This window comes from Carassius auratus, chromosome 37, assembly GCF_003368295.1.
Source record: "Carassius auratus strain Wakin chromosome 37, ASM336829v1, whole genome shotgun sequence".
NCBI lineage: Eukaryota > Metazoa > Chordata > Actinopteri > Cypriniformes > Cyprinidae > Carassius > Carassius auratus.
Genome location: NC_039279.1, coordinates 7,832,649 through 7,856,825, shown reverse-complemented (window position 1 = coordinate 7,856,825; position 24,177 = coordinate 7,832,649). Strand labels below are relative to the sequence as shown.

Genomic DNA, 24,177 nt, shown 5'->3' with positions numbered 1-24,177 from the left:
TTGTTATGAACTTGAATGTCATCTTTTGTGAAGAAGACTGCACTTACAAAAGAGAAACTGGATGGCAGTTTATTTTAAGTTTTCAATTGACTAAAGATATAAGTTATTGTTACATTATGTTGTTAATAAAAGTTTTAAATTTGACAGTGTAATGTGGTACATTGCAAACAAAGGTCAGATATTATATTACATAAAAGTCTAGTTTGAAAAATGACAATCTGTGCTTTAAAAAGAATAAATGTAAAAATCGAGAATCGAATCGAACCGTGACCTTAGAATCGAAAATCGAGGATTTGGAGAATCGTGACACCCCTATTAACTATCATCTCAAGGAAAATGAAAATCCAATTTGGAGTGACCATGTGGAAAATATGAGGACTTACCCATCTTGGTCTTGGTAGTTCACATTCAGCCTCTTTGTGGAGCCCAGCAACTCTAAGAAAACAGATGGAAATAAAAGTCAGGACATGATGTGATGTTTTGAACAAATCAGTCAGCTGCTGATCCCTCCATTACAGAGGTATGAGGCATGATGATATTATGGCATGAAAGCACTTGTTTCAAACTTTCAACAGGTAATTGTTCTTGTACTCAAACACAACATAGATTGATGGTTATATCATGTTATTTATTTTTTCTCTGCAAGTTACAAAACATTCATTACATGCATATTTTTTCATCTGAAAAATATTTATATGCAAACTTTTTATTATAACTTTTTTAACATATCAACTAAGTTCAAAGTATTATTAAAATGAATACTACATTATTTTCTCACATTCATTTAAAACCTCCATGCTTTGAATATCCGAATCTTCACACAGCTCTGTTTCATAAAATGACAGTTCATTTCGTAAGTAAACAGTAAATTTAATCTTTGTGAACTATCGTTTTAATTGAGGCTCCTTTAATGAGATCAACCAAATGTCTACAGATGGTCTCATTATTTAATCCTTCCAAATAACACTGTCTTGCAGTGTTCCTAACAAATCTAAATTAGCAAGGACTTTTCTGAACAAACTTTTCCATGTATACAATAAGGACAAGAGCAAAAAAAATCGTTTGCATTTTCTGTTTTTCTGAGAGTGGCCAAAATTTATTTTAATGCTAAATGTCATAAAGCTCGAAAATAAATGTTCCTAGTATTCCTGTTTTGGAACGTATGAATGCAGACATGTGAAATGATACAAACAGTGAAAAGTCCCAAAGCTATAGGACTGTTATTATCAGGTATTCCCCAATTTTAAGTCGCTTTGGATAAAAGCGTCTAAATATAAATAAAAGCGTTTTCATCATATTCAAACTTAAAATCAGCAGGCTTTTATTTTGGCAGGTTACTGGCAAGTATAAATACGCGCTTCCAAATTTAGCGCTGCTGATTAAATAGCGTCAGTGGACGCATGTCACAGTTTTGCATTGTGCTTTGAAAACGGCATTGCATAGCCTAGATGTATGCTTTCAGGTTGAAAATAAAACTTATATACAGTAGTACAGTTTATGATCTAAAATGGTAATTGTGTATTAATAGCTGTCAACCATGTCGGTACGCAAATGCGCTGTCAGAACATATTTATACAATGCATTTTTTATTTTGGCCGTGCATGCGGACCTGCGGACCACTTATGTGCACCCGTCTATAATGTAACTTAGAATGTTCTATCAATGTGGAGAAGAAAAATAAAACTAAAGTAGAGTATTTACAGAATAAAGAGCAGCTTTGTAAGCATTGTAAACATCAAAAAATATAACGCGCTGAAAGATTTTTCCTTCCACCTGTCACTAAAGGAAAAATGTCAAAGTGAAAAGCGATGAATGCAGAGAAATGTCCCAACTGTCAGTGACTGTAGACAAGTCTGTCCTCTAAACAACAGAGCTGTCTCATCGTTTAAAACAAGTTCTGAGCTACACAGCAACTGACCTCTTTCATCTCAAACAAACATGGAAATGAAGAGTCTTAACTGCAAATGAGAACTGTTTCCTTACCTGTCAATACACACACAACTGCCTGTCCCATTTTGACTTTAAAGTGATGCCAAAAACCTAAACTTTTCTTTTTGGTCTTACATCCTCTACACAACAATCATTCACCTGCTCAGAAACTCTTCCATCCAATGTATACATCTAAATCTATCACCCTCACAAAAGATCCTCTCTCCTGCTCCAAATCAGAGTAAACCACAAGAAACTGGATCTAGAACTATTTGTTCCCTCCAAGCAAAGTGGGAGCTATAACGATGCAATGAATTTCTGCCCCCACATCTTCTGGATTAAAACCAATCATAAAAAAATATTTCACTCCTGTATTTTGGGAAGGATTTCATGGTTGACTGTTAAAGACAAAGTAAAAATAAGGATGTGTACAGTATGTGAAAAGATGTACTGTCGCAACACACATTTCACACAGATTTTTAAAGACTAATGTTTCATCACGCTCTTACAAACTATTCTAACTCAAACTTTCAAGGATTTCTTTTTTATATATATAAAAACTGAAAGGGATGCCTTATGCTTAAGGGTGGTGACAGTAAAGTCAATTAGCACAATACTTCAGGTGATTGTGCTTAGACTTAAAAATACAAGCTGTGCTCAGTTATGAAGATTATTATTATGATGGGGGGGGGGTTATTAGAACATGCTGTCATGGTTGGTGGTTTGAAATATGCATTATTTTCCACAAATTACATTACTAAAGTACCTTTCTCACCATCCTGGAACAAAAGGATCAATTAGTTTAGGGTTTGATGAAAAAAACAATGTGTAATGATTGGTCAGCTGTCATGTTTTTTGGGTTTTCATGAGCTGTATGCCAAAATCATCAGTATTAAAACAATAAAAGACCTGAAATATTTCAGTTGGTGTGCAGTGAATCTAAAATATTTGAAAGTTCAATTTATATCATTACATTATGGAAAATAATGAACTTTTTCACAATACAGTATGCTAATTTTTTGAGAAGGACCTGTATTGCAGAAGCTGTCCTCAATAAAATGCACAGCACACAATGGCAAATTGAGGTTATAATGAGTTAAAAATAAATTGCAACCAGTTTTGAAATGACATCATCCACTTTCGAAAGCCCAAACAAATACAAGGTGATGAAAAAAATACAACGTTTCTTAAGGCACATCAAGTCTGTAAAATTCGAACACATTATTTTCTATGGGTGTACACACACTGGCAGCACTGTTCGGAATCTGTCCATGGCGCCCAGCTACGTTGTGTTATACTTGTTGTAAGAATTGATCTAGATGCAGCACTTTGCTTTTAGTCCGGTGTGCGACCAACTTTAGACATGCCGAAAACTTGACGCTACAGCAACTCTTCTACATCTTCGTTTTCTCTGATGCACTAACTCTGCAACAGCACTTCTTCTCAACCAAGCATTCTAATTACAAACTCTCCCCTCTCCACCCCCCAACCATTCAAATGTCTGTAGGTGGGAATTATTTTAATGATATTCTTTGTGACATCACAAAACCCTGGAAAATAATGTTGTAGTCCAAACAAGCTGTTCGTTGTAGTTCTTGAACTTTGATTTTTTTAATTTATTTGTTTTTACAAAACATCTTACTTTGGAGTGGACTTTGCTTTGAGATGTTTGTAAATTTGTAGATATTTTTTATGCCCAAACATACACTACACACTGACTAAAATAAAAAAATTGAAAAAGCATAATAGGAGCCCCTTTAACTAAACTGACCAAGAAGCAAAAAAGTATACATGTGAAGTAGACAAACCACTGCAGATCCCAGCTATACCCTATTTTGGCTGATCGAAGTAGCCTAACACCATTTGCTTCACATTGTACTAGGAATGTCCATTTCAGTTATTTTTCGTAACCGACAATTGACGCTCGTTAACCAATTATTAACTGTTAACCGTATAAAGGATCAGTGTCCATGACCCATTCAAAATACTAACATTTGTTTCCCGGGGATTAATTTTACATGTGCAAAAAAAAGCAGCAAACAACAGAACATGAGGATTCACATGCTCATCATATAACATCACGCAAAACATATCTTTCGTATAGGCCCATTTATTCATTAATTATAAATAATGAATAAATGGGCCTATACAAAAGATATATTTTGACTTAAGAAAATTATTGAAAAACTCTGTTTTGGTTCATTTTTGTGCTTTGCGAAAGTAAACCAGATTGCAGAGGGTGAAATGCTATTTTTCTTTAGGCTTATTTTACGCACAAAGATGTTTTAAATAAAGGCAAACCGTAAACAATTCCGGTTATCTTTATGACTAAAAGGAGTAGATGCTTCCACTATTTATGACTAAAAGGAGTATTTGCTTCCACTGTTCGAAGGGAAAAAATTCAAGTGATTGTGCTGGTGCTGCATGTGCACACACAATGCAGCAGTGTTAATTTCGTTAACGGAGAAAAATATTCATTAACTAACATTTTTTCTGTTACTAAGACGAGATGTTGATGAGCTACAAATAATGTCTGATGACTGAATTTATGCCGCGTTTTCGTTAACTAGACGAGACTGGACTATAATGTTATTGGAGGACTACCGGACATTCAAAATGCATTCTATAGAGCATCACAGTCCCGCCCACAGTCCGAGAGAGCTCTGGTGCCGGCAGTAAATTTCTCATTCATTTCTCCCATTGACTTTTGGAAAAATCAGTATCTAAAGAGTTTTAGAGCATGTGTGAGGATAACCAGCTACGGCTGAACTCATAAGCATATAACATATCATTTCGAGAGAAAAAATTAGGAGAAAATAAAATTAAAAAAAGTCAAAGGTACAAGACTGTGTACATACAGTGCTCAGCATAAATGAGTACACCCCACTACATTTGTCAGAAAACATTTAGTTTCCTTTCAGAATCAACATTTTCTATGAGATAATATACTACAAAATACTCCCACAAATGTGGGCCATTGATTGCAAACAAGATTTTTTCATTTGCACACACAAAAAAGTGATTTTCCTAACAAATTCATTCAAGCCCATGTTGCAAAAATAAGTAAACCCAAATTATAGTCTTAGAATTTTGCAGTCTTAAGTGTAGCTTTTCTCCTAATTAACAGGCATACAACCACAGGTGAGTCTAATGATTCATTTAAGAGGTGTCCAGCAGACAGGTGACTTTAAAAGGGCATTACTTAAAGAAAAGCATTTCATGCTGTCAGCAATGGCTCCCCATGGAAAAGAAATGTCACAAAATCTGAGAAAGGAAATAATTTCTTTACACAAAAAAGGTGAGGGCTACAAGAAGATCAGCAAAGCTTTACATATCAGTCAAAATACTGTAGCAAAGGTGATCCAAAAATTTAAGAAAGATGGAAGTGCAACCATCTTACCGAGACATCCAGGCCGTCCACGGAAGTTAACTTCTCGACAGGAGCGTCTGAGAAGGGTTGAAGAAAATCGCCATGCAAATTCACTGCAGTTAGCTAAAGCAGTAGAAAGCCAAACTGGAGTGACCGTTTCCCATGACACCATACGACGCACACTGCAGAGGAATGGCATGCATGGGTATCGTCCACGAAGCAAGCCTCTCCTAAAACCCATGCACAAAAAAAGCACGCCTAGAATTTGCTAGGGCCCATGCTGAAAAAGATGAAGACTACTGGGACTCTATACTCTGGTGTGATGAGACAAAGATCACAGTTTTTGGAACTAATGGTTTAAAAACTGTATGGCGTCGTAAAGGTGAGGATTTCAAAGAAAAATGCATGGTGCCTACAGTGAAACATGGTGGTGGCAGTGTCCTTATGTGGGGCTGCATGAGTGCTGCTAGTGTTGGGGAGCTGCATTTCATTGATGGTATCATGAACTCAACAATGTACTGCTCTATACTGAAGGAGAAGATGCTGCCATCACTCCGTGCACTTGGTCGTCGTGCACTTTTCCAACACGACAATGATCCAAAACACACATCTAAAGCTACTGTTGCATTTCTGAAGAAGAACCGGGTGAAGGTGATTGAATGGCCAAGTCATGTCTCCTTATCTGAACCCAATCGAACACCTGTGGGGAATTCTGAAGCGACAAGTTGAGAAACACTCTCCATCCAGCATCCAGACTCTAAAAGAGGTTATTCTTGAAGAATGGAAAAAGATAGATGTTGCAATATGTCGTCAACTTGTTCGTTCCATGCCTAGAAGACTTGGTGCTGTCCTTAAAAATCACGGTGCTCATACAAAATACTAGATTTAGTAGTTTTTGTTGTGGGGTGTATTCATTTTTGCTTCAACTAATTTGAGTAAAACTAAAGATTTTGTGATCCAAGTTAGATTATTAACCTTTAATTTCATGTTATGGAGTTAAATAAGTGTTCAATAAAACTCAGCCTTGTGAAAAGTTTGGAAATTGTTCTTTTGTTCATTGAGCTACTGATTGAATTTGTACTTTTTAAAGGGGGTGTACTCATTTATGCTGAGCACTGTATTTTCATTTCGAGCGCAGGAACTACTCATCCCATAAACCATAGCTCCTCATTGACTTCGACTGAAGCCACAACCGCGAACGAGCCTTTTGAGCGACTTCCAAATCTGATTACGGCCGCTCGCGCAAACTTTTTCCTCCAGTGAATTTTATCTTGTATAGTGAATGTAAGTTAGTGAATTTAAAATCGTGTAAATAAATAGTGTTTTATATAGGCATTGTGTATTTTATATATTGTGTGTATGTGTAAAAGTGGTTAACAATAGCTTCAGCAACATGGTGCAGTGCTTTGTACCTGACTGCAATCACCACTCAGTCATCAACACATGTCGTTGCCATTACACAAATGTTTAGTAAATGCAAAAAAAGGTATGCCTAGGCTAAATATTTTTTTGACAGTGCCATTATAAAATGCTTGATATGACTCATACCATATGAAGGCTACAGTAGCCTAGCTAAGTTACCAACCTCCCTGCAAAACTCACATGGCAGCCAAGGAGATCATGATTGCACTGATAAGTCTACCGTGCAAAAACGCAACACAGGTTTTTTTTTATTTTATTTTTTATTAATGATCTTCAGTCTTCACAGACTTTCGCGGGGTTTAACCAGACGGTTACACAAGCTCCACCAATCAAATGCATCACTGTGGGATTGTTCAGGATTGTTCAGGATTGTGGGTATTGAAGTACTTAGCCAAGACATCGCGAATAAAAGGCATTTATATCAAAACAATGTCAGTGCCCCAGTGCCCCATGATCCTTTTGCATTTATATGAGCATATACTATCGCTTAGTACAGCCGTAGCTGGTTTTAAGTCTACCATGTATGGTTACGTTTTTATGGCTTATACCCCAAATGTCAATGCAGAAATTGCATTGAATTTTTACTTCCGGCGCCAGCTGTGGGCGGGACTGTGATGCTCTATAGGCTACTGTCTTTCAAAATGTGCGTCCCCGTCATTGGATTGCGAGCGGACAAGGGCCGTTCGCATATTTAGTCAGTATAGCAGCCTCAGTGGGTGGAAAGCCTAATAAAACGCAAACTAAAGATCTGAAACAATTGCCTCAGCACCCAAAGGGGTAGTGAGGTGACCAGACGTCCCGTTTTTCCTGAGAGTCACAATTCGTTGTCGAACTTAAAGTTAGTGAAGGCGGGATAGTCGGAATCACACTGATAGAAGTGCTCTCTCTCGCGCGCACACTCCACTTCCTCGGTTTTCATATACAGCGCGCGATCAGTTCTCAGCACTCAAATAGACACACAGCAGTCCAAATTTTTATCGTGTAGAGCATCTCACTTGAATAGAGTAGGTTATAGATTAAGTGAACGTGAACTGGTGGGTGAAAACTGAAAGTGTATCAGTATTTCTCAAATTATTCAAATTATGAATAATTCAGCATTCAAATACATTGTGAATACGGTATCATTTGATTTTGTATCCAATGACAGACCCATTGTTGGTTTCAGTTTCGTTTCGTTTCAGTTTCGTTTATAAAATAATTCATTTTGGCTTGTCGTTTATATTGCTAGAACTTCTGAAAGGCCTATTTTAAATTCTTGTTCTTTTCTAAATATTGCTAATTTAAAGGATTTGTTGTTGAGTGAGGGGAACTATGCTCACAGTTTATTATAATGTTTGTAAACATTTTGCGTCGGTTCTAGGCCGATGTCTGAATGAAATAATAAAATGCGACTTATACGTGGCTTGTTTTTTTCTCTAAAACAATTGTTTTATATGCATAGCATAATGTAACCATGCAGCAAACCTTTTTAAATATTTTGATAAATTACTGAAAATAAATTACTTTTTGAACTGTTTAATATTGTATTAATCGGTCAAACTTCTTAACGGTCTGTTAACATGTTAAAATGAACATCCCTAAGTTGTACTGATTTCCTATGGATCTGAGAGGTCTCTAAGCTATGCCTTTGGCTCATGCTGGGCTGATCACAGGCCCTGTTGTACTCCAACAGAACCACCCCACTGAGGGCTACACGCCACAGCCAGCGGGCAGAGAGAACGATGCCAATGGAGATATGAACTTTACATATCACTGCAGGGGAAGAGGGAAAAAAAGCTGTGGGTCTTTCAAGAGGAGTTCGAGTTTCAACATGAGACAACATTCCAGACATGGCTAACCCACCCAATCTCTCAATTTCCATCCATGTCCCCCCTCTCTCTCCCTTGTTCACAGTATCCATCCAAAAGTGTGCGTGCAAACACAAACACCCTTTGTGTCTGTCAACAGTGGTCTTTTCTCACTGAATGGAAAAGCTGCTTCTAATGTGGGCACCTCTCAAATGAAATGAGCCAAAGGACTCAACCACTCCCTAAACCCACACAATAAACATAATGAGCCAATTTAAAGGACACCTTGTATCAAGTCATTCATTGTCACTGGGCCTGTTATTGTTTTTTATGCTTGAAGGCATTATTCCATCATTCCTTATGAATAGAATCACATAAACTTTTAAAATCACAACAACATACAGGGAGTGAATCTGAAGTTTGGATAGTAAATGTGAGAAGACAGAGTGTCTGAGGCACAATTAACAATAGCCTTAAATATACACTGATTTGCGGAATTTGGCATGTTTATGCTAACAATAATGTCACTGAAAATGCATCTGTGAAAATGTCAAACTAATGTCACCTCTTAGATTGTCTTTGATTAATGCCAAGTCATTACCAAACAACTTCTGAGATAAGACTGCAAATCAAAATCTGAATGAAGATCAGATTTAGCAACATAGTTAAGCACACACTTCCAATGTTTCATGCATATGTATACAATATAAATGAAAATATAACTATAAAATATGATTTAATTACATTTTCAAATTAAAAGAAGTTCTGAAGGATTGTGTGACAATACAAAACTAAAGTAATGGCTGAAATTCAGCTTTGCTATTACCAGAATATATTGCATTTTTTAATATATTGAAATAAAAAACAGATATTTAAAAAAATCTATTTTTTTTTTCTCTCTTTTTTTTATTGTAATACTATTTTGTAATATTACTGTTTTTACTATATTTTACTATATTATTCAAATAAATGCAGTCTTGGTGAGCATGAATGCCTTTCAAAAACATCAAAATTCTCACCAACCCAAAACATTTGAACGGTAGTCTATACATGAAGACAAGATGATGAAATGTAGCACTTACTGAAAACTTAGTATTATGCCATATGTTAAAAATGTGTTAAAAACCTGTACAAAAAAAGATATACACTTCCACAATGAAATTGTTTAAGTCTTTTGTTTGAAAACAAATCGACTGTAAAGGATATTTTCAAGATGAGTTGAAACTTGAAATGTTTGGCAACATTTTTTGCTATCATTTAAAGTGAAAAAAATGAGAAAGTAAATTTGCAAAGCAATTCTTATTTAAGCCCTGGTAGGGGCCATTTGCACTTAGTGCAAAAAGCAATAGATGCTATTTACACTAAGTGAAAATAGCAGTATTTTTAACAATATGCTATTTACACTAAGTGCAGATAGCGATATATTATATTTACACTTTTAAAATAGTCGAATTGTCTGCCATTTATACTAATTGCAAATAGTGGCAATTATTTGCATCTCAGCATTATAAACATTATAAAACCATATGCAGTAATGTATTGAGTGTAAATTTTCATTTTAATTTAAATTACCTGGATGCTACCTTATGGAACTTTTTCCCATTTCCGTGTTTCTCAGCACCAGAAGTCATCAAAGTTGGGTAAACTTGAAGAGCAGTGAATGGGAGAGCACAGTCATATGGAGTAGAATAACCCTAACCCTTCATAAACATCTTGATATTCATGACAAAAATACACAGTGAGGAGTAAAAGTGTGAACACTACTAAAGACTAAGTACTTTTCAGAAGTTTAAAGGAACAGAAGCAGGTGTTGGAGGTCAATCGCTCAACAGATTAGATAATGACTTTAATTAGATGCATCACTAGTGGTTTGGTTTGGCATGCCAGAAGCAATTTGGGGTTTAACAGAGTTGAATGACCTACCAACAATTTGTTCCAGTAACCAGTTCAGTGTGAAACAAAAGCCAACAACTTATTAGTAATATTTTTAGCAACACCTTGTTAGCAACCTTGGCATGAAGACTGTAGAAAGAGGACTTTTCATCTCTGCATAAGTTTGAACCACCTAGTTATACACCTTTACCCACGAGGATTTCAGCATCTTAACATGTGGCGCACCAGACCCAGCAGGAACATTACTGTTATCCCATGAGCCTTTGTGACAGTGTGTTCAAAGGGAATTACCACCACAAAATAGGAAAAGGGTTTTACTGTAATACCCTTCCAAAACACTGGATCTTGGCTCATGTCTTAAACAACGTTCTGCCACACGATGAAAGCCTCTCTGAACAAAACAACTGGAAAATTGTCAAGATGTCTGAGCTCACTGTCAGTGGAGGGGCAGACATAAACGAAGGACCTGGTTCTGCAACACGCACCACGTGACTGCGCACAAATGTGAATTACTTACTGAATGTAGAATTAAAATGATATAAATTATCTTGCTAATGACTCAATCAAACTTATGTCTGAAAGGCAAAGTTTAACTAATACATTTTAATTCAGCAAAATACAAAAAGTCTTGGCCACACTGGGCTATGCATATGTCCATAATAAACAATCAATGCATACGAAATATTACAAACCTGATTCCAAATAAGTTGGGACATAAAAACAATGCAATGATGTGGAAGTTTCAAATTTCAATATTTTATTCAGAATACAACATAGATGACATATCAAATGTTTAAACTGAGAAAATGTATAATTTTAAGGGAAATTTAAGTTGATTTTATATTTCATGGCATCAACAATGTTAGGACTAGGCCATGTTTACCACTGTTACCACTGTTATGCGCCAAATGTTTTCTATGGGTGAAAGATATGGACTGTAGGCTGGCCATTTCAGTACCCGGATCCTTCTTCTACTCAGACATGATGTTGTAATTGATGCAGTATGTGTTCTGGCATTGTCATGTTGGAAAATGCAAGGTCTTCCCTGAAAGAGACGACGTCTGGATGGGAGCATATGTTGTTCTAGAACTTTGATATACCTTTCAGAATTGATGGTGTCTTTCCAGATCTGTAAGCTGCCCTTGCAACACGCACTTATGCAACCCCATAGCATCAGAGATGCAGGCTTCTGAACTGAGCGCTGATAACAACTTGGGTTGTCCTTGTCCTCTTAATCCGGATGACATGGCATCCCAGTTTTCCAAAAAGAACTTCAAATTTTTTACCTGTCCCAACTTTTTTGGAATGTGTATCTCTCATGAAATCCAAAATGAGCCAATATTTGGCATAACATTTCAAAATGTCTCACATTCAACATTTGATATGTTATCTATATTGTATTGTGAATAAAATATAAATGTATGAGATTTGTAAATTATTCCATGCTTTTGTTTACTCAAAATTTGTACAGTGTCCCAACTTTTTTGGAATCGGGTTTGTACATACAAATTTTCCCTCATCCTTCTGCCACTTGAATGAAATGGAGCATTAAAATGTCAAACAATTTTTTTATTATTAAATACATTTTCTCTTAAATTTCATATTCTTAATTTCTGTCCTGTTTAACTACACTCCAACATGTTCTGTGACACAAAAAAAGGCTTTTGACCATCTAACAAAGACTTCATGCATATCCATGATGGTTATCTTTCTATTCCTTCTCAAAATGATCATCTTTACCCAATCATGAATGAGGACGTTACACAGAAGGTATTTAAGATAAAACTTTACAGACTGATCCTAGTCACTCACTTGGAGGAAGATAAAATCATTACAACGAATGCAGACATGATGTTCTGATCTCATATCTCTTGCATAGTCTAGTTTCGTCGCCCGTCTTTGTAAAGTTGTTATGGTGCTGATGACTAAACAGATCCGCTGTGAACCAGTCAGCTTGCATTCATCTTAAATTTACGTTGCTATTCTGTTCATAAAGACAGACCATTTCTCCAAACATGACATTTTATCATGGAAACTTCAATTAATAATTTTTGTGAAATTAATGCTAATTTATGGGAACTATCCAGGCTAGCAATGTTTTGTTCAAAAATATAATAATAATAATATGTTCTGAATGAGCTGAAGTTCAATGGTAACAAAGATTATGTCAATGTACGTCCTTATTCAGATTTACAATACAAAATATTTGGGTCACAGAGGTCAAATATAATCCAGGCTAAAGTAATCACTATATTAAAGCAAATTATATTAATAGCAGTACTATTTATTGAAATATTTGTATTCTGAAATGCCTGATTATTCCCTCTGATTATTATACAAAGTTGCGATTTCTTGCTTCCAAATTACTTGCACAGAACCCATTACAAGTCAATCATGACGTGAAAGTGTTGGGAAGCCTGTAGAGATTCACTTTGAATTATCAATGGAACCAGAAATGAAACCGCCGGGAAGGTAAAACAAATCGAAGCTGAAAAGAAACTACACTAAATCACAGCCATATTTATTATAGCTACAAACGATCGCTTTCTGACACCATATAATAAACAGAAGCAACACTGTTTCCAACAAGTAGTCTGTCTCTCTTTGCCGAAAGCAAAATCTCTTCATGGCACAATAAGCAGCAGAATATATTTGATATTTAAATGCACAGCTATGTGGACTGGGATTTGGACCAATGACATTTCACAGTGCATCACCACAAAACCAGAAACCAAATGATCACCAAACTGCCACACTCCAGTTACATGAGCTATCCTTTAAATCACTGGTCACTTTGCCGTATCTCCTGGTTTAGGCACAGTGTGGAAATGAGGCAAAACAAGGGATTAAGAAAACCCCCTTTACCTAATTTGGGTTCCTGGTTCCTGACCAGCCTTTTAAAAACTGCTTGTAAATTTCTAATTATGCAATATTAATCACCTAATCTTAAATTAAATCATTGTTTCTTTCAATTAAATCAGGTTTTGTATTTCTTTTTTAAACATTGTACACAGCCATAGGAAGTTGTTATACCCTGTGTGAGCAAAGTTAGTAAGTTTTAGTCCAATGTGATAATATTAGCATTTTTGGGGAAAATAAAATCCTCTCTAGGTCAGCAATCACCTTTAGACTATTAAATCAAAGGCAGAAGAATGCATTCATATGCAGTAATTTCTAACAGTGAGATAAATGCGAGGACACAGATGTGAGATGTTGTTCACGTCTTCTGATCTGCGCTGTTTGTGTTTTCTACAGTAGCCTTTTATATTTTAGACTAATTATGCTAAAAATAGAAAATGAATGCGAGCTCTCACATAATGGGAATAATACGGTCCATCCTTTAATTAATCTCTAGTTTCGATGAATATTTAAAAGCTGACTGTAAGATGCAGGACTTGTTCTTTAAGTTGAAGGAACGGTTGTCTTCCACAGTTTATGCTAGATCTAGCGATGACTGACAGCATCGCTCATGGATTAACTCACTGAGCAGATTCCAAAACAGTCCTGAGTAGCCTGACCCATCTGTCATGAACAAGAGGAGAGAGTATTAAAACATGTACATGCTTGTGTAAAACATGCTCTGGGTGGAAAAACTCACTGGCTTTCAGTCAGCTCATGTCTCACTGCCGTTTTTACCTCAATAATTTACAGGGCTACTACATTCTTAGGGAACAAAAGTGAGTGAAAGCAAAGCTGCCTGACATTGTTAAGGAACTGTAAACGGTGTGTTGAAATCCAGCTCTCTTTAAAGTTAATCTGTCAGTTTGCCATATGGGTTATCCCTGATTTGTAACAAGACAGGTGGGGGTGGAGATGAACACCATACTCCAGATTTTGGCTAAATGAAAAGAGGCTGTTAAGAATGTAAGATTTTAATGTTCAAGTTGTGTAAATACGAGAAACAGTAAAAAAAAACTCACTCTATTGATTTTTGTATGCTGGACTTCTCCAATCATTTAGTCCTCTTAAACCACGTCATTAAATTCAACCTCAAGCTCGCATTCAGATGTGACTGCATCCAATCAACTTGCAATGCACAGAACCCCTCTCTACATTATTTCTGATAATCTATTTCACTCAGATGTATGCAAAAGAAAAGATCTGATTTGGTTCATTGCAACAAAAATAACAAGGTTACAAATAAATTAAATGAGGCACTTCTGCATGAGAACTTCACTTACTGAGAACTTCTTGATGTTGCCTTGTTTGTTAAAACCCAACCCAGTCCCAAAAATCTCCAAGGCACTTCTTTGAGAAATCTTTGATGTGCTTAATATCCATATTGCATTTAGAGTGGCAAGGAATACAACAAATTACTAATATGCAAGGATTTCACATGGACATCAATATCCTGTAGCAGAATATGACCATAATTGGACTGACTATAACCCTTCAGACACACAGGGGAGTTTGCTGACTGTCTGACCTGACAGGAACTCACCCTGTTTGGCCTCTAGCCAAAGCAGTCCCAATCTGCTTGAAGAAGACATGCAGACTGTCCTGAAAGCAACCTCTGCAGGTGCACTGCACCAAATAACAAATCCTTGACCCCTAGTGAGCAGACAGACTACTGAATTTAATCCCCCAAAAAAGGCTTTACTGCACCAGTCTAACTGCAGTTGATGGCTGAAGGAAACTATTTACATCTATTGTTTACATTAAGTGCATACATTACTGGAATGGTGAAGAGATGCTAATGGGCTTTTCATTCTCAGTTTGGATGCAGCTGTTGTTTGGTGTCACACAGGGTTGATTCAGCAATTAATCCAGTGCTACTGCCATTGCATCTCATATGTTAAATAAATGAGTCCCTGATGGTTAATATTAGACACAGCAACAGCTAGGCAAGTCAAAGCAACAACTCATGAGCTTGAAAATTAATTCTTCAGCTAAAGTGTAATCTATGACAACAACAGAATTTGCTAGAATGAGCATACAGGGTATCAGGATGCAGATTAGCTCATTTAAAATATTTTAAATGTGAAATGGAACATTTTAAAAGAGATTTAATAATTAATGTATAATCTGATCAGTGTCTGATAATCTATTGACTCAGTACAGACAATGATTGTACAGACTATTACTAAAAATTCCACGTAACTATACTGTAAACTATAGCCATAAACACACAACAACAGCTGCCAAAAGAAAAATGTTTAAAAAGCAGTCTACTTACTATTTCTGTTGGTCTTGATCTTGGCCAGAAGTTTATGAGCTGAAGGAAGGTCTCCATTCTTCACAGCCAGAAGAAGGTCCTGCTCCTTGCCCATGGCTCTTGTCCAGCTTCCAGAAAAGTGGATTTACAATGTCATGATCTTCTCTGGTCGTGAAACTTTGGACTTGGCTTTTGGTTTACCTTATCGTTTTTTACACATATGATCTTTAATTAAATAAAAAATTCGGGTTGCTTTTAAGGTCCTATGCTACATAAAGTAGATGAATGTTTCTGAGCAGCGGGAATATACTGAATGTAAGCCATCCTTACAGCCAGAAACATCACAGGGAAACCTATGGGGAAAACAGACATGATGTATTATCATGGTTCTATACAGTCATTTACACTTTAACATAATACTTGTACAGAAAAAGCAACTTTTGTTGTGGTTATAAGAAAACGGTTTATGACGTCTTGAATCTGTTTCTTATTTACAATAAACAAGCAACCAATCACTTCCAAGAAACCTAAGTGCGCTTTTGTGATTGTTTCGTTGTTAAAGTACAGTACATTAAGGAGAGTACGGTTAATAAGACGTTGAATTTAAACCTATGCATTAATGACAACTTTCCTGAGCGGTAGGTTTAATTTAATCAAATAGTAAAGAAGAAATGCACTTGTCGTGTAGAGCTGTAGGATCGCATGTATACTCACCAATGCGTAGCCCGGTCAATATAAGCGCTTAAAGCCACTTATTCCACGAAATAAACGAAGTTCAAGAAGCATAATCCCGTTTAAGTTTTCGGATTCTGTTCAGGAAATCGCAAAAGAGCAATGCCATTACTGAACGTGTTTGACAACACAAGTGGCCGGTTCGTGAGCGCGCGCGGATCTGTCACGCGCCTCCCTGGTGCTCTCTCTTCCTTAAAGGTGCGCTGTGAAGATCAATTAAAGATCTTAAATATTCCAGAAAAAAAGGATTCCCTTAAAACTTTTAAATACTCTGTATGTTCAAATTGCTGAATGTATTGTTCCAAATATTTTTATATAATTTCATGTTGTATTTCGGTTTGCATTTATATCATAAGTGTTAATCAGAAAAATAAATAAATCAGGGCTTTGTATTCGTTGATTGTAATTTCGGCTACATAGTCAAGGAAATGGGAACTACCATGTGAAGTCGTTGTAGTTTCTAAAGTTAGTGCGACATCTGGTGTCTGGACGCTATAATGTCCTGAGAGTTCACCAGCAGCAGAATATAAATACACAACTAACAATACAAAAAGTTATATATATATTTTTTTCATACAAATTACACTTTCTGATTGTGAAAAAAAAAAAAAAAAAATTCACTCAACCACATTCTTTGGCTAGCAATTGTTTGGGTAAATTTCCTGTGAATTTCCTGTGAAAAACAGATTTATTTAGAGATCAGATTTCCAAAATACATCCAGATAAATTTGTGATCGTGAAATTCCTTCCAGGTTTTCATCTCCAAACGATAATCATGATTAGCTATAAACACTAGTTTAGTGTGTTTTTGGTCATAGTAGTAGTTTGGATATTTCCGATGGTCAGCAGTGCTAAAACCATACACTCTCACCTACACGAGAACAGAAAAAAACATGATATTACTATAAAACAAACTCAGGGGCTGGTTCAAATAAACCAGGCTTTGAAATGAACAACCAGACTTGAAGAAATGCTGGCAAATAGTAATAATTAGTAGTAGTACTGTAGAAGTAGTATTACAATAGCACTTACAATGTCACATGTGTGCATAGCCAGCAGAAGAGTAAATGCTCCATTAGTGGGTCTGTAGATCCCCCATCTTTTTGTTTTTAATTGTCTTCCCATAAGAAACCTAAAATGAATAGTGTAAGACATAGCCATTAACAAATAATGAACGGATAACTTCATATGTAGATTTTCATTCATCTAAATTTTAATTAATCAAGAATTATATATATATATATATATATATATATATATATATATATATACACACACACACACACACACACACACACATACATACATACATACATATATATATATTCATTCAGAAAGCAGAGTCAGTGCCAGACCCGGGCACAGATACTCCATTGTCTACAGTATTTGGCTGTGTGTGCTCGAATATGATGAGCTGCTACTAAGAGAAAACATGTGATGACGTGATGAACTAGGTGTAGTATGTGGCAACTTAACTAATAAGTGCACATGTATGGAAATTTCTCTTACCTGTTACGCACATATCTGAGAAAGTCTGGATGGAGGATGTAGTAAGAACTTTCATTAAAATGCTCACTGTAATAATTCCTTGGCCTTCAAAATAAAAAAATAATAATAAATCATTGAACAATATTTCATATATAAAAGGTCATATTTAAACCACAACAGCCAAACAAACAGAAGGCAGATACTTGAATGAAAAATACCAATCGCTCTCAGTTTTGGTTTATGACAGGGGTGGGGAACTCATCTGGGGTCGGTGGCCACATTGGACAGAATATCAAATCAGACAAGCCTAGAAGGTGCAGTTAGAGAACGGAGACTTTAAATAGCTCAGGCTGGAACCACCCGTGTTTGAAATCTCAAAAAGAGATTTATGAAATGGAATGAACAAAAAACCTCCATTAAGGGGATCACGGCTTAGAGGACTACATGGAGGAATTCTGTGGACTGTGTCACCCAGTTATTTTGAATGATTTGGCATTAAAAGATATTTCATAGTGGTTTAAATGAATTCTCTGGCAAAATCCATAGGCCATTCCCTTCTGCTGAGTGGTTCCTCATTTACTGTGGGGACTATGGATGAGGAACCCCACAATTTTCCAGTACCTACTACACCAGTGCCCTCAGACATCATGTCTGCGACAACAAAATCTCATCACTTCATGGCTACTACACCAGAGCATTTCCACGTCCCAACCATCATGTCAGGATGTCTTCATGCAGCATAGAGCGCCCTCTCGCGGCTGTAGACGGTAATGTTTTTTCTTGGTTCATTTCTCTTGGTTCATGACAAATTAATTTTGATAAATAAGTCGCACCTGACTATAAATCGCAGCACCAGCCAAACTATAAAATAAAGTGTGACTTATAGTCCGGAAAATACAGTAATTAAATTTCACTTTAAATATTTTGTTTTCACATGGTTTATGTCATTTGATGTAGATTTCATTAACTGCAACTCTGTGTGGTTAATTTGGCAACTGCATTAGATTTCAGTTTCTTGGCCTGCGGGGCCGTATGGCATGAAAAGGCGGGCTATATCAGGGCCGTCCTTAGGCGGGTGCAACTGCTGCTGCCACACCAGGCCCCATGAACAGACCAATGGGGAACTGTCACTGTCAATGGACCAAGGGGGACCCCGCTCCCTATCTTGCACCATGCCCCGCATCAGCTAAGGATGACCCTGGCCTGTATATTTTGCACTACTGGTTTATGCTAACAAATCATGTTTGATAATTTATTTTCTGTTAGAATGTCTTACGTTCGTCCACGATATGCTCCTGATGGTATTTTTCTGTTCTTCATAAGGGACTCAAGAAAGTTGTAGTCTCTTGGACCCTCAGGGATTAGAACATATTTAATGTCCTTTCACAAAAAAAGACAAAAAAGTATGAGAAGTTCAGCCAAAGCACCTCACGTATAAGAACAAGTGATTGTTAAGACACACCTTGTCAGTAGGAATCTGTTTGAAACCTCTCTTTTTGTGTATCATGAGGGACTGGATTAAGGAATGTGCTGTGTGCACATAAACGGACGTCCTTGTCCCAACATCCTCCTCGTGTCCTGCTATAATGGCTGCATTCACCCTAGCAGAAACAAACAAGTGATTAAAGGAATAGTTCACCCCAAGATTAAAATCACTGCATGATTTACTCTACCTCAAGCCATTCTAGGTGTTTATGACTTTCTTCTTTCAGACGAATGCAGTCTGAGTTATTTTAAAATATCCTGGCCCTTCCAAGCTTTATAATGGCAGTGAATGGGTGGTCAAGATTTTGAAGCCCAAAAATATTCCATCCGTCCATCATAAAATGTGCTCGGGGGGTGAGAGGGTGTAATAAAGACCTTCTGAAATGGATAGATGCGTTTGTGTAAGAAAAACAGTAATTTCTAGCTTCTGCTGACTGTTGTAGGCGTGTTAACAAGTTCCAGCGAAAAAGTAGGCGTAGTGTAGATCTGGTGATAATATGCTAGTCTTGCTAGGGTGACCACATGCGCCGTTCATACGGGACACGTCCCAGCCAGGATTTTAATAATGCCTAAAACATCCAGAGCAGTTTGACCAATAACATGCAGGTATTGTACATAATCGACCAATCGTGGGGCTGTTTGTGAGAAGGTGAGATCTAGAGGGAACGATCAAAGCGATGCAAATATGCGCACGTGTTTGTTCGTTCAATTGACTTGAAGCATCGCTGCGCACAATCCAAAATAAACAAAAACAAAGTGCGCCACAATGCTTCAAGTCAAACAAAAGAACAAACACGTGAAAGCGATTCGAAAGCATAAGGAGCCGCCGGCTCTGCTCGCTATAGTTCTCATGAATGTTACACAACGATCAACCTACACAGTGCAAATAGCCAAAACCTGGATATTTTAGGCAATATTAAAATACTGGCTGGGATGTGTCCCGTATGAACGCCGCATATGGTCACCCGAAGTCTCGCAAGAATAAAGTTTTGTTTATAGCAAAGAAAAACCAGTCTACTCTAACCAGTCTAACTCCAATTGTATTTATCTGGAAGAGGAAAGTCATAAACATCCAAGGAAGGCTTGAGGATGAATAAATCATGGGGGGACATTTTAATTTTTAGATGAACTATCCCTTTAAGAGGTTAAAGTTCTGACAAGGTATTCTGTTTTACACTTAATAGACTGTGACTGATCTACTGTAATATGCTAAACAAGTTGTTCAGTTTACCTGAAAACATAATCAGAAGAGTCAATCTCCTTTCCTAGCTTGGAGCCATTGAGAATACCGGAAGCCCCAACAACAGCACAGCGAATACAGCCATCCTTCGCTCTTTTGGGTACTTGTAGTAACTGGGTAGATGCAAGTTTAGGGATGGTGTCAACAGCTGCTTTTATGGCTATGAAAAGGAGAAAACAGTGCATTATTCTAGAACCATGTCTTAATAAACCATCTAAATTATCACATTTATGCTTTCTGATTAAACAAACCTGTATAATTAAATCCCATAAAGCCAAAGGGATTGTTGAAGTGATAAAGCCGGTTCCACTCACTCATGTTGACATGATCACTTTGTAAAAACAGCTGAATGTTTGGAATAAACTTCTCTTTATACACAGGATTAGAGGAATTTCGCAAGGACACCATGCATTCCTGAAAAACATATTGGTAATGGCTTTAACCCTGTAAAGCTTGATAAATGAAAAATAGTCTGAAAAGTTGTATATGTGTTTTATGCTTTGTATCATATTATCAGGCTTCTATGGCTCATGCATTGTAGCAATCAAAATAAACATCTCCTATTTACAATTGAACACAATTACGATGATCAGTCAAATATTGTAAATATTGCCCTTGTAGTTTTGTCATTTACATAAGAAAATGAAAGAGTATGAACAAATCAGAGATTCTTGTTTAATTGCAATTATTTAATTGGGGTGGATGTATGGAGAAATAGAAATCAAGTAAACCCAAGTAGCCTCAGTCCAGTAAATGTTCATTTTAAGATATTACTAACGATGGAAAAGTTTCTTGGTAAAAAACATTAAAGATTTGGCAGCAAAAAGACATGTACCAAAACCTGAAGATGAACATTTTTATAAGTACACTAAAAGGCCTTTTACTTGCAAAAGATGTGAGCTATCATTCAGAAGACAAGGCATGTAGTAGATAATGTTTTTCAGCCTATTTTGGATCATGTTGATCACTTAGAGTTAGAGGCCTTAAAATTTCATATCATGATGCGGTAGGCTTTATTTTAATCTAAAAAAAGGTGGTCACGTTTGCTTTTATCTATTATTAATTATATCCATGCTTACAGAACGAAAACAAATTATATATGTTAAGATGGGGTTTTTTTTCAGCAGGGTTGCATCGGTCATGTCAGCCACATTAACAGGGTGTCCACAAACTTTACTCTAGTTGTTGTTGTTGTTATCCATCACACTTACACTCAGTTTAAACTGTGGATCCAAACGATATATATCATCAAATGTCCACTGGGGCAGAGCAGTAAAGTTGTGCTCGTACATAGGGGCCACATGCGTTAACTGAGTCCCAAGACGGTCAGGGCTCATCGTTGTGTTAGTCACAGGTGAACTGTTGGCTGGGTCAGGCTCCACAACTCTCAGCAAAGAACCTGCGACACTGTCTTCCTCCACACACATGGAATTATATTGTCTTAGGAGAAGGGCAGCAGAGTTATTAGACTCTTTTCTGTTATTGTTTTACCTGACGTAAACATTTTGATAGAAGCAAACACTTGAACAAACTAACTGCAATTGCGTAGCTCTCATTCTAGCCTGTTATAATTATACACGTTTGTGTTTCTTACCGCGAGAGTGCATTTGAAGTGTAATTTCCATTGTAAAATGTTACAAAAATAAACAGAAGTAAAGTTATAAAAGATATCGCCAAGAATATCCTCAGAAGAATCATCTTCGCATGCGCAGCTGTGAGATTAGAGCTTGATTAGGCCAATTACCGATGACTTGAAGTGAACTGCCTACATGGACGCACACGGGGCTTTTTTTTTTTTTTTTTTTTTTTTTTTAAAGAAACTTACGTTTGGTATATTATATTATTTATCTTCAAAGCGAAGCGCACCGTTTGAACACTGCCTCGTTCTCCGCGTTTAAGTTTGCATATTAAAATATGCGATTGAGGCGAGAGCCAATGAGGTTTGTGCACAATTTTTTCTCCACCTAATTTTCCTTATATGGAGCGCTGCGTAAGTTAAAAAAAACACTCGTGTGTGCAGGTGTAAAATACTAGTCATTTTACTTGATTACTTAAGTATTATTTGGAGGGATTTGTACTGTATGCAAGTACAATTTAAACTGGTTACTTGTCCTTTTACTTTATTACATTTCTGGATATTTTTTTTTTTTACATTTTACTCCTTACCATTTTATTTCATCTTAACAAGTACATTTGTATTTTATGTTATACATTTTAAATATGGTAAACAGAAGCTCAAATGTGCCTGTTTTTATCTGAAAACCAGTCATCAATGTTTTCATGCGTTAGGCACCAACATTTCTACTTCAGTAGTGACTTTAATCAGTTAAAAGTCTGGCTTCAAAAGTTTACTATCAAATCTAAGGATGCATACTGAAGAAGCAAAGTTGCATTGAGTATTTTTCTTATCTTAATAATTATATGGTTTGCTTATTAATTAATCTAATTAGTCAAAAATAATTATTTATCAATCTTTGCTGAGAAAAAAAAAACTCTGAATACCAAATAAACAATTAAAAGTTTAATTGTCCTTAGACAGTGATGTTGAATAAACAACACAAACAAAAAAAGTGGCCTTCCAAATGTTAATGTTTTAATTCTATAACTCTCTTCATTAATGCAACACATTCTTGTAGTCTGTCTGGAATATGTTTTAGCCTCTGCATCACATCTTGCTCTTCAAAGGACTAGTTCACTCAAAAATTCTCTCATCATTTACTCACCCTCATGTCATCCTATGTTTATGAGTTTATAAAATGTATTTATCCTTGCACTGGATTTATCTTTGTTTGTTTATGTTTGTTATGTTATTGACCTGTGCATTTAGTTTTGTACAATTTAAAGCTGTACATTTTAAATTTTACTCGTACTTTTCATTGAGTAAAATGTTTAAGTACTTTTTACACCTCTGCACGTGTAAAACATACACATTAAAGATTAATGTTCCAACACAGCCTGTTCTTCACAAAGACTGTAAAAGCATACAGAGTCTTCTGCGTTTGATGTTTTTTTTTTTTTTTTTTTTTGGAGTCGTTGTTTTTGATGATTCCAAAGTCACACAGTTTCCTCAAAGTCTGTATAGTCTTCAGAGCAGCGACAAGAATACATTTGTGAAACCTTTGAAAATATCTGAATTTTTGCATTGCTGAATAATCTCAAATCTTTTTGAACAATTATAGATAAACACAATCTGACTTAACTAATAACACACAAATCATTGTGGTTTTCACAATTTTATTGAAAACAATAATAATCGTTCACAGTGCAGGCCAGGGTGTAGAAAGTAGGTGAAAATAGTAACTGGATTCTCCTTTAGTAGCAAATCATGAACCAGATATTTTCTGTAGCTGCATAGGACTTTGACCAATTTTAGACCATTACCCATAAATCGGTTTCGGTTTATCAGTACTTCTGGGTCATCTTGATATCACAGCCCTTTTGATGAAGTGCCACAGTATCTGCCATATATATTATATAAAATCAACTGAACATTTATTTTTATAGGAAATAGAGCTATATAAATAAAAACCTTTTATAAAGTTGGTCCAATTTTTTTGTATAAACCTTGGTTTTTGGAAAATATTGATCTGTTTTGCATTTGCAAGAAAACATTTTTTTTTTTTAAGTAAAAAGGGTTTTATCAAATGCAATGAACAATAATTAAAGATAAAAACTG

At 36.2% G+C, this 24,177-nt stretch overlaps 2 protein-coding genes across 8 annotated transcripts in view; both read right to left on the bottom strand.

Moving 5' to 3' along the window:
* The window catches only part of LOC113056074 (caskin-2-like), a 53,188-nt gene extending 36,726 nt beyond the window's left edge, over positions 1 to 16,462 (bottom strand). For 6 of the 7 annotated variants that reach the window (XM_026222552.1, XM_026222553.1, XM_026222555.1 and 3 more), the window contains exons 1-3: positions 16,271 to 16,462; positions 15,578 to 15,909; positions 384 to 435 (exon numbers count right to left, since the gene is read on the bottom strand). In XM_026222552.1, the coding sequence (XP_026078337.1) occupies positions 384 to 435; positions 15,578 to 15,671 (146 nt within the window). In that variant the 5' untranslated portion in view covers positions 15,672 to 15,909; positions 16,271 to 16,462. Of the gene's footprint in view, positions 1 to 383; positions 436 to 1,983; positions 2,196 to 15,577; positions 15,910 to 16,270 lie in introns of those variants that run through there. The other variant, XM_026222554.1, reaches the window with a different exon arrangement.
* Positions 16,463 to 16,919: 457 nt separating this feature from the next.
* On the bottom strand, positions 16,920 to 22,388 carry st6galnac1.2 (ST6 (alpha-N-acetyl-neuraminyl-2,3-beta-galactosyl-1,3)-N-acetylgalactosaminide alpha-2,6-sialyltransferase 1, tandem duplicate 2). The gene is made up of 9 exons (XM_026223312.1): positions 22,096 to 22,388; positions 21,713 to 21,941; positions 20,753 to 20,915; positions 20,493 to 20,661; positions 19,239 to 19,377; positions 19,053 to 19,156; positions 17,798 to 17,881; positions 17,321 to 17,420; positions 16,920 to 17,159 (listed from the first exon to the last, which is right to left on the bottom strand). Exons 1-9 carry the CDS (start codon positions 22,197 to 22,199, stop codon positions 16,977 to 16,979), a joined length of 1,275 nt encoding a protein of 424 aa, XP_026079097.1. The 5' UTR covers positions 22,200 to 22,388; the 3' UTR covers positions 16,920 to 16,976.
* Positions 22,389 to 24,177: the final 1,789 nt, after the last annotated feature.

Excerpts from the sequence above, each read along its gene's own strand:
- st6galnac1.2 (XM_026223312.1), bottom strand. The coding sequence starts at position 22,199 with ATGATTCTTCTGAGGATATTCTTGGCGATATCTTTTATAACTTTACTT. Across the intron at positions 21,942-22,095 it reads ACTTCAAATGCACTCTCGCG|ACAATATAATTCCATGTGTG; the intron begins GTAAGAAACACA and ends CCTTCTCCTAAG. Across the intron at positions 17,160-17,320 it reads CTATGCACACATGTGACATT|GTGAGAGTGTATGGTTTTAG; the intron begins GTAAGTGCTATT and ends GTTCTCGTGTAG.